The following is a 16,761-nucleotide window of genomic DNA, read 5'->3' as shown; positions in this document are numbered from 1 at the left end:
CTCCCAGCTGAACTTAGCCTGGGATGCTGACCCACAGAATTATGAGCTAAATACATGGCTGTTTTAAACCACTACGTTTTGGGTCATTTGTAATGCAGCATTACTTGTGGTAAGAGCCAACTAATACAAGAGGTCAGAAGTGATTCACCTTTTCTGGGAAAAGGCCAGGCAGCTATTGCAAAAATCTCACCCCATATAGGGTCACTGGGGTGTGAGTGGCAGGACACAGTCTTCAGAAGCAAGCATTTCTTTCTTTCAAATTAAAAAAAAAAAGACAAAAAAACAGATTCACATATTTCTCTATTTATATATATTTTCTCTCTATATAGACACAACTCTTCAGCAAACATTTACAAGATATGTGGGCCACACTGAAAAAAAGAGTGCACTCCGCGGACAGAACAACTCCCACGCATCCAATTCCAGGACACAGAAACACACACAACATACAGAGATCTGAACAGGCACAGTAAACCAAATAAATACGACTTATTCCAAATCACAACCACAGATGCTCTCTGGAACATCACAAGAGAAGGCAGAGAAGAGATTTTGTGCTGTACTTTGAGACTAGTCTGTTAAAAAAATAAATAGGAATCAGAAGGTCTGGGACCCGGGTCTCACTAAAATAACATCCTCTGTAAAGAACAGCTGAACGGCAAAATACAGTTTTCTCCGGAGGGGCCTTCTGCACATTTCTTCCTGTCTTGGGAAGCTGGGGGACATAGGGGAGGGAGACGCAAGTCTAATGGCAGCCAGAACGTTGCCGTCTCCCGTTTCTGCTTTGGTGGGGGTAGGGTAGGAGGTGGGAGCCGGGAAGGCTACTGTAGCCTCGAGTCTCCCACAGAGCTCTCTTCAGGAAGTAAGGGCTGACTAGACCTCTATCCACCCTGCACCAGACGTTGGGCAGAGGTTGGAGGTTCAGGTGCAGTTGAAGTTGCTATACCGAGGGAAAAAAGCCTTTACAAGCACACAAGGCAAGGATGCATCCCCATCCCGGTGTGCTCAGGGTGGGAGGACTAATACACCCCTCTGCAAATGCTTCAATACATTGCTTTACCTATCCTCTCCCCTCTCCAAAATCCCAGCTGCCATTCTTTGACCACCCTAGAGGCAGCAGGTCTCCCGGGAAGAGACTTTCTCTCTGCTGCTTGCTGGGTTTCCCCCATTCCGGGTGCATTCTCAGAACAGAAGAGCGGGCAAGACTGCTCTATCGAAAGGACAGGTAGGCAGAGTAAACTAGCTCACTTCGGGTCTGTTTGTGGATTGGTGATACTCTGTGTGAAGACCTGGAGAGGACTGTTCCCAGACCTAGCATGGCCCTGGACCCAGTTCGTCAGCAGATGTTTCCCAAGGAAAACACACATCACCCTCTACCCTAGCTGACCTCTGCCTTCCTTTTCCTCCTTTGGCCTGAGTGAGTAATTGCGCTTAGAGAAAAGCCGCACCCCACCACCATTAAGTGGCTTTCACCAAACACACACCTTTCCAAGACCCAATACTTAGAAGGAGAGGAGGTTTTCCCTTGCAAGATGGCAGCAGGATACAGACTCTGCCCTGCCTGGGGGGCTCTGAGCAGGACCCCAAAGAGCTCTGATCGTCTCATGCCTACAGACACTTTTTGGGTCCACCGCCTATGTGGGGAGATGCTTTTCTTGAAAAGAAGAAAAGTATCTTCTGGCATCAGACAGGAGAAAAAAGGAGAAAATACAACAGATGGAATCCCAGACTCCAAGAGAGATGTGCGAGGGACTCTTGTGTGTCTTGTCTTTTTTTTTTTTTGAGACGGAGTCTCGCTCTGTCGCCCAGGCTGGAGTGCAGTGGCGCGATCTCAGCTCACTGCAACCTCCACCTCCCAGGTTCAAGTGATTCTCCTGCCTCAGCCTCCCAAGTAGCTGGGATTACAGGTGCCCGCCACCACACCCAGCTAATTTTTTGTATTTTTAGTAGAGACAGGGTTTCACTATGTTGGCCAGGCTGGTCTCAAAACTCCTGAACTTGTGATCCGCCCGCCTTGGCCTCCCAAAGTGCTGGGATTACAGGCGTGAGCCACCATGCCCGGCCTCCTATGTGCCTTTTCTAAGTGAGGGGAAGCCTCAGGACCAGGGTGGCTTAGCATCAAAAGAATGAGGGAGGGAGTACATTTGTAGTCCCTCCTCCAAGCCAGTGGTTCTCAAATGGGGGCAATTTTGCCCTGCAGGGAACATTTCGCAATGTCTAGAGACATTTTTGGGGGCTGTCACAACCAGGGGTATGGGTGGGGGATGGCACTACTGGCATCTGGTGAGGCCCACGATGCTGCTCAGCATCCTACAATGCAGGGGACAGTCCCCTCAAAAGAATCACCTGGCCCCAAATGTCAGTAATGTCGAGGTGGAGGGTCAATCTCTAAGTCAATCTTTAGCCATGTCCAGAACATCGCCAAAGACCCCTTGCAGAGGAGCATAGAGGTAGCCCCACACACCTCTTCTACACCAATTTCCAAAAAGAAATTCCCTCCCCAGGTCTCATCTTACAAGACAGTTTAGAAGGATAGGGAAAGAAGAAGAGGAGACCATTCTGGGCACCAGCAAACAAAGATGGCTCTTCCTTCACCAACAACCCCCACCTCCTGCAAGGGAGGAACGCCAGACTTGGGCAATCTTTGGTCAAACAGGAAAATGTAAGGCTGAATTGAAGGGGTACTCCCTCCACCCCACCTGCCCAAAAGTAAAAGTCAGGGTAGTTTCTTTGCGCACTGAACTCCATGCTTGTGAACAGACACCAGGACCCCGCTCCAGGGGTGGCTGTCCAGCCAGGAGGAAAAGTAAGCAGAGGAACAGCGGGGGCAGCTTGGCTGAGGCTGCCGGGGTGAGGTGCCCCTCACTTGTTCTCAATCAGAGTCTGCACCTTGTACACGAGGTCCCGCGCCAGCTTCAGGACTTGCTTGGTGTTGTGTCGCTCAGCCATTTCTGTAAGAGCAGAAGGAAAAATCTCATGAGCCTCCTTCTGTGTCCAGTCTTAGGGTACAATTCCAGCCCCTGGAGGCTTCTCTGGGGGCGTCTCCATCACAGATTGGCTCAGGAAGCAGAGGCCCTGGAGAAGGCCTCTACCTCTGGACCTCAGTTTCCTCATCTGCAAACTGGGGACTGGAACAGCAGCCACCTCACCAAGTTACTGTGGGGATTGAACGGGATGATGCTGGTTCACAGGATGTGCTATAAAAAGGTGAGGTCGGCCAGGTGCGGTGGCTCACGGCTGTAATCCCAGCACCTTGGGAGGCCAAGGCAGGTGGATCACCTGAGGTCAGGAGTTTGAGACCAGCCTGACCAACATGGAGAAACCCTGTCTCTAATAAAAATATAAAATTGGGCGTGGTGGCACATGCCTGTAATCCCAGCTACTCAGGAGGCTGAGGCAGAAGAATCACTTGAACCCAGGAGGCAGAGCTTGTGGTGAGCTGAGATTGCACCATTGCATTCCAGCCTGGGCAACAAGAGTGAAACTCCGTCTCAAAAAAAATAAAAATAAAAATGAAAAGGTGAAGTCCTTCCACCCCTCTCCTATAAACAGAATAACTGAAAGCAGTGCTGGGCACACAGTAGACGCTGAAAGATATGAAAAGGAGGAAGCAACAGAGGGAGGAAAGATGGAGAGGGAAGAGGAGAAAGGGACAAAAAAAGCAAAGAAAAAAATAATTTTATCAAGAGCCACACAATGTGGTCAGACTTCTAAGCCAAATAATCCTAAACTTAGACATTTATCATAAATAAACCATTTAGTAGAAAGAAAAAAAAAAAAAAACACTAAAACTAAGACATGGTTCCCAAACTGGGTACCAAGGTACCCCAGCGTGTCATAGTGAACTTACAGGGGCACTGTGGAGTATTTGGGTATTTCGAGGGAAGCATGGGAATATTCCATCTAAGTTGAGCACCACGTCAACTGTTAGCTGGAGTGAGTTCACAAATTTCACTACACTCCCATCAACGACTTTCTTTTTTTTTTCTTTTGAGACAAGGTCTCACTCTGTTGCCCAGGGTGGAGTGCGGTGTGCTGTGATCTCGGCTTATTATAACCTCCACCTCCCAAGCTCAAGTGATTCGCATGCCTCCTGTAATCCCAGCCTCCTGAGTAGCTGGGATTACAGGTGTGCACCACCATGCTGGGCTAATTTTTGTATTTTTAGTAGAGACAAAGTTTTGTCATGTTGGCCAGGATGGTCTGGAACTCCTGACCTCAAATAATCCACCCGCCTTGGTCTCCCAAAGTGCTGAGATTACAGGCATAAGCCACTGTACCCAGCATCCCATCAATGACTTTGTCTTTGCAAAGCTAGGTTTTCAGCAGCTGCTGCAATAGAAAGTAAGTGCCATGGGCCAGGCCCAGTGGCTCACGCCTGTAATCCCAGTACTTTGGGAGGCCGAGGCGGGCAGATCATGAGGTCAGGAGATTGAGACCATCCTGGCTAAGATGGAGAAACCCCATCTCTACTAAAAATACAAAAAAATTAGCTGGGTGTGGTGGTGGGTGCCTGTAGTCCCAGCTACTTGGGAGGCTAAGGCAGGAGAATGATGTGAACCTGGGAGGCAGAGCTTGCAGTGAGTCGAGATCGCACCACTGCACTCTAGCCTGGGTGACAGAGCAAGACTCTGTCTCAAAAAAAAAAAAAAAAAAAAAAAAAAAAGCCGGGCACGGTGGCTCACGCCTGTAATCCCAGCACTTTGGGAGGCCGAGGCGGGCAGATCACGAGGTCAAGAGATCTAGACCATCCTGGCTAACACGGTGAAACCCCATCTCTACTAAAAATACAAAAAATTAGCCAGGTGTGGTGGCGGGTGCCTGTAGTCGCAGCTACTCAGGAGGCTGAGGCAGGAGAATGGCATGAATCCCAGAGGCGGAGCTTGCAGTGAGCCAGATTGGCTACTGCACTCCAGCCTGGGCGACAGAGTGAGACTCCGTTACAAAAAAAAAAAAAAAAAAGAAAGTAAGTGCCATGTGAAAATCAATATGGAACAGAAAACAAAAGAGGTGGTGTCCAATCTGATTCCAAGGCTTGAGAAGGTATGCAAAGCCCAATGGGTGCACGCACCCCATTAGCAATTGTGCTTATTCAGGAATGATGTAAAAATGTTATTTTCTTTAGATATATATGTATTATTGGCTAGGCACGGTGGTTCACACCTGTAATCCCAGTACTCTGGGAAGCTGAAGTGGGTGGATCACCTGAGGTTGGGAGTCTGAGACCAGCCTCACCAACATGGAGAAACCCTGTCACTACTAAAAAAATACAAAATTAGCCGTGTGTGGTTGTGCATGCCTGTAATCCCAGCTACTCAGGAGGCTGAGGCAGGAGAATCACTTGAACCCAGGAGGCAGAGGTTGTAGTGAGCCGAGATCACGCCATTGTACTCCAGCCTGGGCAACAAGAGCGAAACTCCATCTCAAAAAAAAAAAAAAAGATATATATGTATTATTTTTTCAATGGCTTCTAAATTGTTAGGATATAAATATTTATTAAGCGGTTTGGACCTAACTACTTACTGAATGAAACTTTTGGCCTGGAGTGCTGTTGTAATTTTACAGAGACACTAGGGGTGCATGAATTGAGAAAATTTGGGAATCTTTATGCTAACAGATGAATCGCTTTGGACTCTCAATCACACCTTCAAACTGAAAATAACCTACATGCTAATGATAAGAAATGGTTCAGTAAGTTATGGAATAGTCATTTGAGATGTATTTTGTAGTTTTAAAAAATGATTGGCCGGACGCAGTGGCTCACACCTATAATCCCAGCACTTTGGGAGGCCAAGGCAGATGGATCGCCTGAGGTCAGGAGTTCCAGACCAGCCTGGCCAACATGGCAAAACCCTGTCTCTACTAAAAATACAAAAATTAGCCGGGCGTGGTGGCGCATGTCTGTAATCCCAGCTACTCAGGAGGCTGAGGCGGGAGAATCGCTTGAACCTGGGAGGCGGAGGTTGCAGTGAGCTGAGATCGCGCCACTTCACTCCAGCGTGGGTAACAGAGTGAGACTCCGTCTCAAAAAAAAAAAAAAAAAAGATTATATGAAAGACAATATTTGAAATATTAAGTGAAAAAAGGCATATACAGGTGGATTCTGAAATTGTGAAAACATAAAAATAAACATGACTGTGGTTTCCTGGATTAGACCCTAGAAAAGAAAAAGGATATTAGTGAAAAACCAGGTGAAATCCAAATAAAGCCTGTAGTTTAGTAGATGGTAATGTGCCAGTGATAATTTCTTAGTTTTGGCAAATGTACCAGGGTTATGTAAATGCTAACAGTAGGCAAAGCTAGGCCAAGGTATCATGCATTCTCTGTGTACCTAAATCTAAAACTGTTCTCAATCTACAATTTTAGTAGACAAGTAAAATGCAAAGTTATTCCGCCAAAAAGTTTACTTAAATTAAGAACCCTAATAATGTTTCAAAAGTGAGGTCACAGTTGGCTTTTTTCTTTTGTTTTTTCTAGAACTTTCTTTCATTAAAAAAATTTTTAAATAGTGATAACAGTGGCAATAGCTTTCGTTTATTAGGTCCCTCATATGAGCCAGGTACCACGTGCTGGGATTTAACCATGTTGTCTCCTGTAATCCTCTGGACCTCCCTGTGAGGGAGGGAGTGTTAGTACCATTTTATCCCTGAAGAATCCGAGGCCTAGAGACGTGAAGTCACTTGGACAAAGTCACACAGCTCCCAGGAGCCTGGATCAGAATTCACATCTGTCTGATTTCAAAGGCTGTGTCTTTTTCGTGTTACTTAAATTGCTGCCCTGGGCCTGCTTTTCCTATGCACGTCAACCCTCCAAAGCAGACACTGCTAGCCCATTTCACAGTTGAGGAAGTGGATGTTTAGAGAGAGGGGAAGTGACTTGACCATGGGCATAGCTGGTCAGCGGTAGAACCAGACTTTGCCCCTGAGCTGATTTCAACACCTGTGGTCCCCTCTGCCAGATCCCTGAGAAAAATGCACCCTCAGCATTACAAGATGTGAACTCGTCCTTTTGGAAATAGCCATAAGAAGTGTGCAGAGCCCTCTTTATCCTCTTCACCATGCATCCATCTCAGCCCATCTTCATTCCTCCTGAGATCCCCAAAAGGGGCCTCCAGAAGCCTGCACCCCTCTCATGAGGCCCCAGTCACGTGGGTACCATTAAAGAATTTGATGATGTCTGTGAAATCCATGTTGTTCTCCAAAATGATGTCGCGGTAGACTTCCACCAGAGCCAGCGCAATGAATAGGACGTAGTGCGCAGAGGAGACGTGTTTGGCTGCCCAGATGGTCTCCCAGACCATGAAGACGTCATCATAGACAAGTTCTGCCAAGACACCAACATACATGGGGAGAGAATTGGTGACAGGGCTCACAGTGTTGCCCTGCCCTGGGAAGCTCCCCAAGGTAGGAAAATCCCGGGCAAGTTTTGCCTTATGCCTCTGCCCTGGTGCAGTGGATAGAACTCAGGTCAGAAGGCAGGAGACCTGGACTCTGTCATTTGACCACCAGAAACCTCAGTTTTCCCCATCTGTAGGATGGGCTATGTAAACCAGGTGAGTTCTAAGTTCCTTCCAGGTCTGACATTCTGTAAGTGGCAGAACCAGGCATGTGCAGGTTTGAGTTACACGCATCTGTCCTTGCCCTGCCCTTTGACAAGCAACACCTGCTATCCCTGCACCCCCATCTCCATTAGCACCCATAGAGGCCTCTCTTCTTTCCCCTCAACACACTGGCAGAGCCAGCTGTGGCCTCTGAGTCTAGTGAAGAGACAGAATAGAGCAATGGTTAAAAGCAAGCCTTTGGCTGGGCGTGGTGGCTCACGACTGTAATCCCAGCACTTTCGGAGGCCGAGGCGGGTGGATCATGAGGTCAGGAGTTCAAGACCTGCCTGGCCAACATGGTGAAACCCCCATCTTGACTAAAAATACAAAAAAAATTAGTCGGGCATGGTGACGGGCGCCTGTAATCCCAGCTACTCAGGAGGCTGAGGCAGAGAATTGCTTGAACCCAGGAGGTGGAGGTTGCAGTAAGCCGAGATTGCACTCCTGCACTCCATCCTGGGTGACAGAGCCAGACTTCATCTTCAAAAAAAAAAAAAAAGGCCAGGTGTGGTGGCTCACACCTGTAATCCCAACACTTTGGGAGGCCGAGGCGGGTGGATTACCTGAGGTCAGGAGTTTGAGACCAGCCTGGCCAAACATGGTGAAACCCGCCTCTACTAAAAATACAAAATAATTAGCCAGGTGTGGAGGCGGGTGCCTGTAATCCCAACTACTCGGGAGGCTGAGGCAGGAGTATCGTTTGAACCTGGGAGGCGGAGGTTGCAGTGAGCCAAGATCGCACCATTGCTCTCCAGCCTGGGCAAAAAGAGTAAGACTCCGTCTCAAAAAAAAAAAAAAAAAAAAAAAAGCAAGCTTTCCTGTGTCCGATAAACTTGGTGCGAATCCTTCCTCCATCACCTCCTGGCAAGGGGAGCCTGGGATAGTTACTTCTCCATGAGCCTGTCTCTTTCCTCATCTGTAAGTGGGGTGAAGCTGATAATAGAGAAAGACCAAAGAGATAATACATATAAATGACTCAGCACAGTGCCTGGCACTAAAACACTCCATACGTGTCAGATTTTTTTTTTTTTTTTTTGAGATGGAGTCTTGCTCTGTCACCCAGGCTAGAGTACAATGGTGTTATCTCGGCTCACTGCAATCTCCGCCTCCCAGGATCAAGCGATTCTCCTGCCTCAGCCTCCTGAGTGGCTGAGACTACAGGCGTGTGTCACCACGCCTGGCTAATTTTTTGTATTTTTAGTAGAGATGGGTTTTCACCATGTTAGGTCTCAATCTCCTGACCTCGTGATCTGACCACCTCGGCCTCCTAAAGTACTAGGAATACAGGTGTGAGCCACCGCACCTGGCCCATGTCAGATATTATTGTAATTATTAATATCACCCCAAATCTGAACAATAGCAACAAGGTACTGTGTTATACATCACTTTTATGTCATGTTGGAAACGTGCATGAAATAGCCCCTGCTTCATGGGCTTTAGAGTTCTTGGGCTCTGAAAAGCAGTACAGCAGAATGAAAGAGATGGGTTTAAGTCCTGGCTGTACTCACCCTAGCCTTGAAGTTAACTTTCCCTAGCTCTGAATTTAACCCTTCTCAGCCTCCGTTTCCTCATTGGTAAGATGAAGATCTTAACAGCACCTACTGCAGAGTGTCCATGCAAGATAAGGCAGGTGAAACGGTAGTCTGGACTCCATAAACGTGTGCTTCTCTCCTCTGCTGCCTCTGCTGCCAACCCCTCAGCCTCACCTCCACAGGATCTTTTCCCCTGAAAGTTCTGCTACAAAGAGTCTGGACACAGGTCCCCAGTTTAAAGTCTGTACCTCGCTTGAAATCCAGCAGGAACCAGCGGTAGCAGAAGTAGAAGTGAGTATAGTCCCCGTTCTGATGCATCAGCTCAAACAGCTCTGAGTCCAGGATCTGTCAAGGAAGGAAAGGCAGCATCAGCCTCCTGGGAAAAGGCTGGAGCAGAGGAGACAGCTGAATAAATGGTGGTACATCCACACACCAGACACTATACAGTCCTTAACAGCCAGGTACAGTTTAAAAAATGGGAAAAGATCTGAATAAACATTTGTCCAAAGAAGATTCACAAATGGCCAAGAGGCACATGAAAGATGCTCAGCATCCTTAATCCTTAGGAAAATGCAATCCAAAACCACAACAAGATACCAATTCACACTCACTAGGATAGTTAAAATTAAAAATGACAGACAATAACAAGTGTTGGCGAGGATGCAGAGAAACTGGAACCCCCATACACTGCTCCTAAGAATGTAAAATGGTGTGTGCTGTGGAAAACAGTGTGGTAGTTCCTCAAAAACTTAAACACATAATTTCCATATGATGCAGCAATTCCACTCTTGGGTATATCCCCAAGAAGAATGAAAACATCTATTGGTCAGGTGTGGTGGCTCAGCACTTTGGGAGGCCAAGGCAAGAGGATCACTTGAAGCCAGGAGTTTGAGACCAGCCTGGGCAACATAGCAAGACCCTGTCTCTAAAAAAAAAAGAAAAAAAAAAAAAAAAAAAGAATTTTTTATTAGCCTGGCATGGTGGCCTGGGCATGTAGTCCCAGCTACTCAGGAGGCTAAAGTGTGAGGATCACTTGAGCCCAGGAGTTCAAGGCTGCAATGAACTATGATTACACCACTGGACTCCAGCCTGGGTAACAGAGTGAGACCCTATCTAAAAAAACAAAATGAAAACAAAAACATATCCACATAAAAATCTGTACGTGAATGAATGTGTGTAATGTGTTATTCATAATAGCCAACAACTGGGAAACAACTCAAATGTCCATCAAGACATGAATGGATAAATAAAAAGTGGCCTATCCATACAATCTAATTTAATATTATCTGGTAATAAAAACAAAGTTTTTTTGTTTGTTTGTTTGTTTGTTCTTTTGAGACTGAGTCTCACTCTATTGCCCAGGCTGAAGTACAGTGGTGCGATTTCAGCTCACTGCAACCTCTGCCTCCCAGGTTCAAGCGATTCTCGTGCCTCAGCCTCCCAAGTAGCTGGGATTACAGGCGCCCGCCACCATGCCTGGCTAATTTTTGTTATTTTTAGTAGAGACGGATGGGGTTTCACCATGTTGGCCAGGCTGGTCTTGAACTCCTGACCTCAGGTGATCCACCCACCCTGGCCTCCCAAAGTGCTGGGATTACAGGCGTGAGCCACCGCACCTGGCCTCGAACTAAGTTTTGATACATGCTACAATGCATAATACATACATGATAAACCTTGACATCATTATGCTAGGTAAAAGAAGCCAGTCACAAAAGGCCACATACTGTATGATTCCATTTACATGAAATGTTTAGAAAAGGCAAATCCACGGAAACAGAAAGTAGCTCCTTGGGTTTCAGGGGCTGGGGAGATGGAGGGGATGGGGAGTGGCTGTTAGTGAAGAATTTCTTTCTGGGGTAATGAACATGTTCTGAAATTGGTGTTGTTGCATAACTCTGTGAATAAACGAAAAGCCACTGAATCATACACTTCAAAAGGGTAAATTTTATGTATCTAAATTATATTTTAACAAAACTGTTATAAAAGAAACAAATGGTGGAAGAATACCTCCAGCTATTGGATATGCTATTCAGTGGGGAAAAAAAACATGTTTGAAAAATAATGTATAGAAAGAAAAGTATGTACAAAATGACTCTAATTATGGAAAACATGTACACAGAAAATGGGCAAAGCATATGAATAGGCACTTCACAATCCAAATGAACGAAAAAAAATAGAAGATATTGAATTTCACTGTCAATCAAGACAATGCAAATAAAATCACAATAAAAAAACTGAATGAAGAAGACATACTATTTGATCGCACAGCAGGGTAACTATGGTCAATAATAATTTCACTGTACATTTAAAAATAACTAAAAGTGTATAATTGGATTGTTTGAAGCACAAAGGTTAAATGCTTGAGGGATTGGATACTCTATTTTCCATGATGTGCTTATTTCACATTGCATGCCTGTCTCAAAACAACTCATGTACTCCACATATATATACACCTATTATGTACCCACAAAAATTAAAAATAAAAAAATTATAAATCACAATGGGATGCTCGATCATATCCAAGAGATTGGCAAAAATATATAAGCGTGACAATATCAAGTGAGGATGGTGTGTGTTGAAATCCTTACCATACTGCCCTGGGGCATTAAGAAACTGGTACAATCACTTTGAGAGTGATTCAGTTGTGCCTGATAAAACTGAGGATGTGCATTCTCTCTGCTCCAGCAATTGCACTTTGAGTAGATGCCCAAGCAAAGTTGTTGCGTGCATGCAGCAGGGAGGCACACAAGAATTTCAGTGCAGTGCTATTTGTTTGTTTGTTTGTTTATTTATCTATTTATTTATTTATTTTGAGACAGAGTCTCGCTCTGCCGCCCAGGCTGGAGTGCAGTGGCGCGACCTCGGCTCACTGCAAGCTCTGCCTCCCGGGTTCATGCCATTCTCCTGCCTCAGCCTCCGGAGTAGCTGGGACTACAGGTGCCCGCCACCAAGCCCGGCTAATTTCTTTGTATTTTTAGTAGAGACGGGGTTTCACCATGTTAGCCATGATGGTCTCAATCTCCTGACCTCGTGATCCGCCCGCCTCGGTCTCCCAAAGTGCTGGGATTACAGGCGAGAGACACCGCGCCCGGCCATAGCACTGTTTATAAAGGCCAAAAGCAAAACCCCACATTCCCCAAAGCAAAAGCAAAACCAAACCAAATAAAAACAACCTAAATGACCACCAACAGGAAAATGGATCCAAATCAAATGTGATAGAATGCGTTGTACTCCTAACGCAAAAGACTGTACTTCCAGGAAACAGGAATCAACTGCCCCGTTGTTGACGAGCCTCTCAAACTTGTTACTGAGTATAAAGACGAGCTGCACAAGAGTTCATACCATTCAAAATATTTACGTAAAGTGGGGAGTAAAGAAACAGAGTTATATGCTGTTTAGGAATATATGCATATATTGTAAAAGAATTTTTAAAAATGCATTATAATGGTGAACATAGGAATCTGCAAAGTGCTTACCACTGGGAGGACAGGAGTGGTGGGGAAGGGCCATCAAGAACGGGTACACGAATAATGAAAAATCTATGGTTAATTTTTTTTGGCGGGGGGACAGAGTCTCGCTCTGTCACCCAGGCTGGAGTGCAATGGGGCTATCTGGGCTCATTGCAATCTCCACCTACCGGGTTCAAGCGATTCTCCTACCTCAGCCTTCTGAGTAGCTGTAGCTGGGATTACAGGCATGCGCCACCACACCTGGCTAATTTTTGTATTTTTTTTTTTGAGATGGAGTATTGCTCCGTCGCCCAGGCTGGAGTGCAGTAGCGCCATCTCGGCTCACTGCAAGCTCTGCCTCCCAGGTTCACACCATTCTCCTGCCTCAGCCTCCTGAGTAGCTGGGACTTTAGGCACCCGCCACCATGCCCAGCTAATTTTTTTGTATTTTTTTAGTAGAGACAGGGTTTCACCGTGTTAGCCAGGATGATCTCGATCTCCTGACCTCATGATCCGCCCACCTCGGCCTCCCAAAGTGCTGGGATTACAGGCTTGACTCACTGCACCCAGCCAATTTTTTGTATTTTTAGTAGAGACGGTGTTTCACCGTGTCAGCCAGGATGGTCTCGATCTCCTGACCTCGTGATCCACCCACCTCAGCCTCCCAAAGTGTTGGGATTACAGGCGTGAGCCACCGCTCCCGGCCAATTTTTGTATTTTTAGTTAGAGATGGGGTTTCACCATGTTGGCCAGGCTGGTCTCAAACTCCTGACCTCAAGTGATCCGCCCGCCTCTGCCTCCCAAAGTGCTGGGATTACTGGCGTGAACCACCACCCCAGGCCTATGGTTAATGTGTTATTTCTTGGGGAGGTGGGGGTGGAAACATGGGTGTTCATTATATTACTCTTTTACCTTTCTTATGTCCAAAATACTTTGTAGTATTTTAAAGTTCCACTAAAGAAATCAAAGCTAACTGTAGCTCCACTGCTAGCGTGTAGATAATAAAGCATCCCTACCATTTACTCAAGTTAACACATTTGCATTCCTTCTAATCAAAGGGTTGAGTGTCCTAATTCCTCTGGGGAGTAGATACACTAATCGCTATGAATGCCAAAGAGCTAGCATTTATTACAATACTTCTCAAAATCGAGCTTGCACCAGAATTACCTGGAGAGCTTCATATGGCACAGACTCCTGGGCCCAACTCAGAGATTTTTATTCGGTGGAGGAAAGGTGTCCAGTAATTTGCACTTTTTTTTTTTTTTTTTTGAGATGGCGTCTTGCTCTGTCACCCACGCTGGAGTGCAGTGGCTCGATCTCGGCTCACTGCAAGCCCCGTCTCCCGGGTTCACGCCATTCTCCTGCCTCAGCCTCCAGAGTAGCTGGGACTACAGGCGCCTGCCACCACGCCCGGCTAATTTTTTTTGTATTTTTAGTAGAGATGGGGTTTCACTGTGTTAGTAATTTGCACTTCTAACAAGTTGCCAGGTGAGGCTGATGTTGCCAGCCCGTGGACTAGGCTCTGAGACACACTGACATGCATTGTGCTAAGCACTATAAAATCATTAGTTTATTTCATTTCCATGATAATTCTAATAATTTATTGGGACTCATATAAATGAGAAAACCTATTTCCTAGATGAGGAAACTGAGGCCCACAGAGATAAGAGTATATGCTGAGTTTGTATGGCAGAAATACAAACCTGGATTCCAATCCAGGTGGGCTCTAAATAGCTCAGTCTGGAGCCACTAAGCTTTACTAACTGTTTCCCAAAAAAGTCCAAAGCAAGACTGGACGCTGAATCATACCTGGATCAATGATCTCATGTTTGCAAAGTGTGTGTCCATGGCGCCTCCGTGGGGGAAGTTCTGGTTCATCCTCTTCATGAGCTCCGTGAAGCAGCTGAATGCAAGGGCCTCTGAGAAAGCATCACAGAACGGTCAGATGCCCCGCTGCCCAAGTGATATGGTTTGGATGTTTGTCCTCCCCAAATCTCATGTTGAAATATGACCTCCAATGTTGGGGGTGGACCTTTTTTGTATTTTTAGTAGAGACGGGGTTTCACCGTGTTAGCCAGGATGGTCTCGATCTCCTGATCTCATGATCTGCCTGCCTTGGCCTCCCAAAGTGCTGGGATTACAGGCCTGAGCCACTGTACCTGGCCAAAAGGCTTTATTTTTCAGAAAAGTTTTGATTTACAGAAAAACTGAGAAGACAGTAAAGACTTCTCATACACCCCACACGTGGTTTCCTCTATTATTAATACCTGGACATTAGTTGAACCAATATGGGTACATTATGAACTAAAGTCCATATTGTATTCAGATTTCCTTAGTGTGTACTCAATGTCATTTTTCTGTTCCAAGCTCTCATCCAGAACAGCACATTACATCAATTGGTCATGTTCCCTTAAGCTCCTCTTGGCTGTGGCAGTTTCTCAGGCTTTGTTTTTGATGACCTTGATAGTTTTTTTTTTTTTTCCTTTTTTTTTTTTAAGACAGAGTCTCGCTCTGTTGCCCAGGCTGGAGTACAGTGGCGCAATCTTGGCTCACTGCAAGCTCCGCCTCCCGGGTTCACGCCATTCTCCTGCCTCAGCCTCCAGTAGCTGGGACTACAGGCACCCATCAGCATGCCCGACTAATTTTTTTGTCTTTTTAGTAGAGACGGGGTTTCACCGTGTTAGCCAGAATGGTCTCGATCTCCCGACCTTGTGATCCGCCTGCCTTGGCCTCTCAAAGTGCTGGGATTACAGGCATGAGCCACCGCGCCCAGAGACCTTGATAGTTTTGAGGCGTACTGGTCAGGTATTTTTGCAGGATGCTGCACTATTAGTAATGGAATTTATCTGATGCCTTTCTCATGGTAAGACTGGGCTATGGGTTATCGAGAGGAAAACGACAGAGGTAAAGGGTCAGTTTAATCACATCACAAGGGTATATACTATCACCATGATTTATGACTGCTGATGTTGGCCATGGTCACCTGGCTAAGATCGTGTTTGTCAGGTTTCTCATCCCGTCACTGCCTTCCATACTGCACTTTTCGGAAACAAGTCACTACGTTGTCTAAAGTGTAGGTAGTTGGCCGGGCGTGGTAGTTCATGCCTGTAATTCCAGCTACTCGGGAGGCTGCGGGAGGAGAATTGCTTGAACCTGGGAGGCTGAGACTGCAGTGAGCTGAGATGGCACCATTGCACTCCAGCCTGGGCAACAAGAGTGAAACTCCGTCTCAAAAAAAAAAAAAAAAAAAAAGTGGGGAATTATGCTCCCCATTTATTATGTATTTATTTATTTAATTAATTTTTGAGACAGGGTCTCATTCTGCCACCCAGGCTGGAGTGCAGTGGCACAATCACAGCTCACTGCAGCCTCGACCTTGGCAGCCTCAAGTGATCCTCCTGCCTCAGCCTCCTGAGTAGCTGGGACCACAGGTGTCTGCCAACACACCTGGCTAATTTTTCTATTTTTTGTAGAGACGACGTTTCACCATGTTGCCCAGACTAGTCACAATCTGCCCACCTCGACCTCCCAAAGTGCTGAGGTTACAGGCTGAGCCACCACGCCTCGCCTATTTATTTTATTTTATTTATTTATTTTGAGACAGAGTCTTGCTGTGTCACCAAGGCTGGAGTGCAGTGGCACGATCTTGGCTCACTGCAACCTCTGTCTCCCGGGTTCAAGTGCTTCTCCTGCCGCAGCCTCCTGTGTAGCTGGAATTACAAGTGCCCACCACAATGCCTGGCTAACTTTTGTATTTTTAGTAGAAATGGGGTTTCACCATGTTGGCCAGGCTGGTTTCCAACTCCTGACCTTAAGTGATCCACCTGCCTCGGCCTCCCAAAGTGCTGGGATTACAGGGCCTGTAATGAGTGATTACAGGGATTACAGGGCCTGTAGTGAGCTACTGGGTCTGGACTTATTTATTACATTTTAGAGATAGAGTCTTGCTGTCCCCCAGGCTTGGAATGCAGTGGCATGATCATAGCTCACTGCAACGTCCAACTCCTGGGCTCAAGCAATCCTCTTGTCTTAGCCTGCTGAGTAGCTGGGACTGCAGGTGTGCACCACCACGCCCAGCTAATTTTTAAATTTTTGTAGAGATGGAGTCTCACTATGTTGCTCAGGCTGGTCTCGAATTCCTGATCTCAAGCAATCCTCCTGCCTCGGCCTCCCAAAGTGA

General features: G+C 46.3%; 1 protein-coding gene across 3 annotated transcripts in view; it reads right to left on the bottom strand.

The window, feature by feature from the left end:
- Nucleotides 1-291: 291 nt before the first annotated feature.
- The window catches only part of SGSM1 (small G protein signaling modulator 1), a 119,609-nt gene continuing 103,139 nt past the window's right edge, over nt 292-16,761 (bottom strand). For all 3 annotated transcript variants that reach the window (XM_054469769.2, XM_054469775.2, XM_063662920.1), the window contains 4 exons: nt 14,391-14,500; nt 9,381-9,477; nt 7,156-7,323; nt 292-2,951 (listed from right to left, as the gene is read on the bottom strand). In XM_054469769.2, the coding sequence (XP_054325744.2) occupies nt 2,863-2,951; nt 7,156-7,323; nt 9,381-9,477; nt 14,391-14,500 (464 nt within the window). In that variant the 3' untranslated portion in view covers nt 292-2,862. The remainder of the gene's footprint in view (nt 2,952-7,155; nt 7,324-9,380; nt 9,478-14,390; nt 14,501-16,761) is intronic.

The sequence above is a fragment of the Pongo pygmaeus genome, chromosome 23 (genome assembly GCF_028885625.2).
Source record: "Pongo pygmaeus isolate AG05252 chromosome 23, NHGRI_mPonPyg2-v2.0_pri, whole genome shotgun sequence".
Taxonomy (NCBI): domain Eukaryota; kingdom Metazoa; phylum Chordata; class Mammalia; order Primates; family Hominidae; genus Pongo; species Pongo pygmaeus.
The sequence above is the reverse complement of the archived record's forward strand: the minus strand, read 5'-3'. Positions and strand labels throughout refer to the sequence as shown.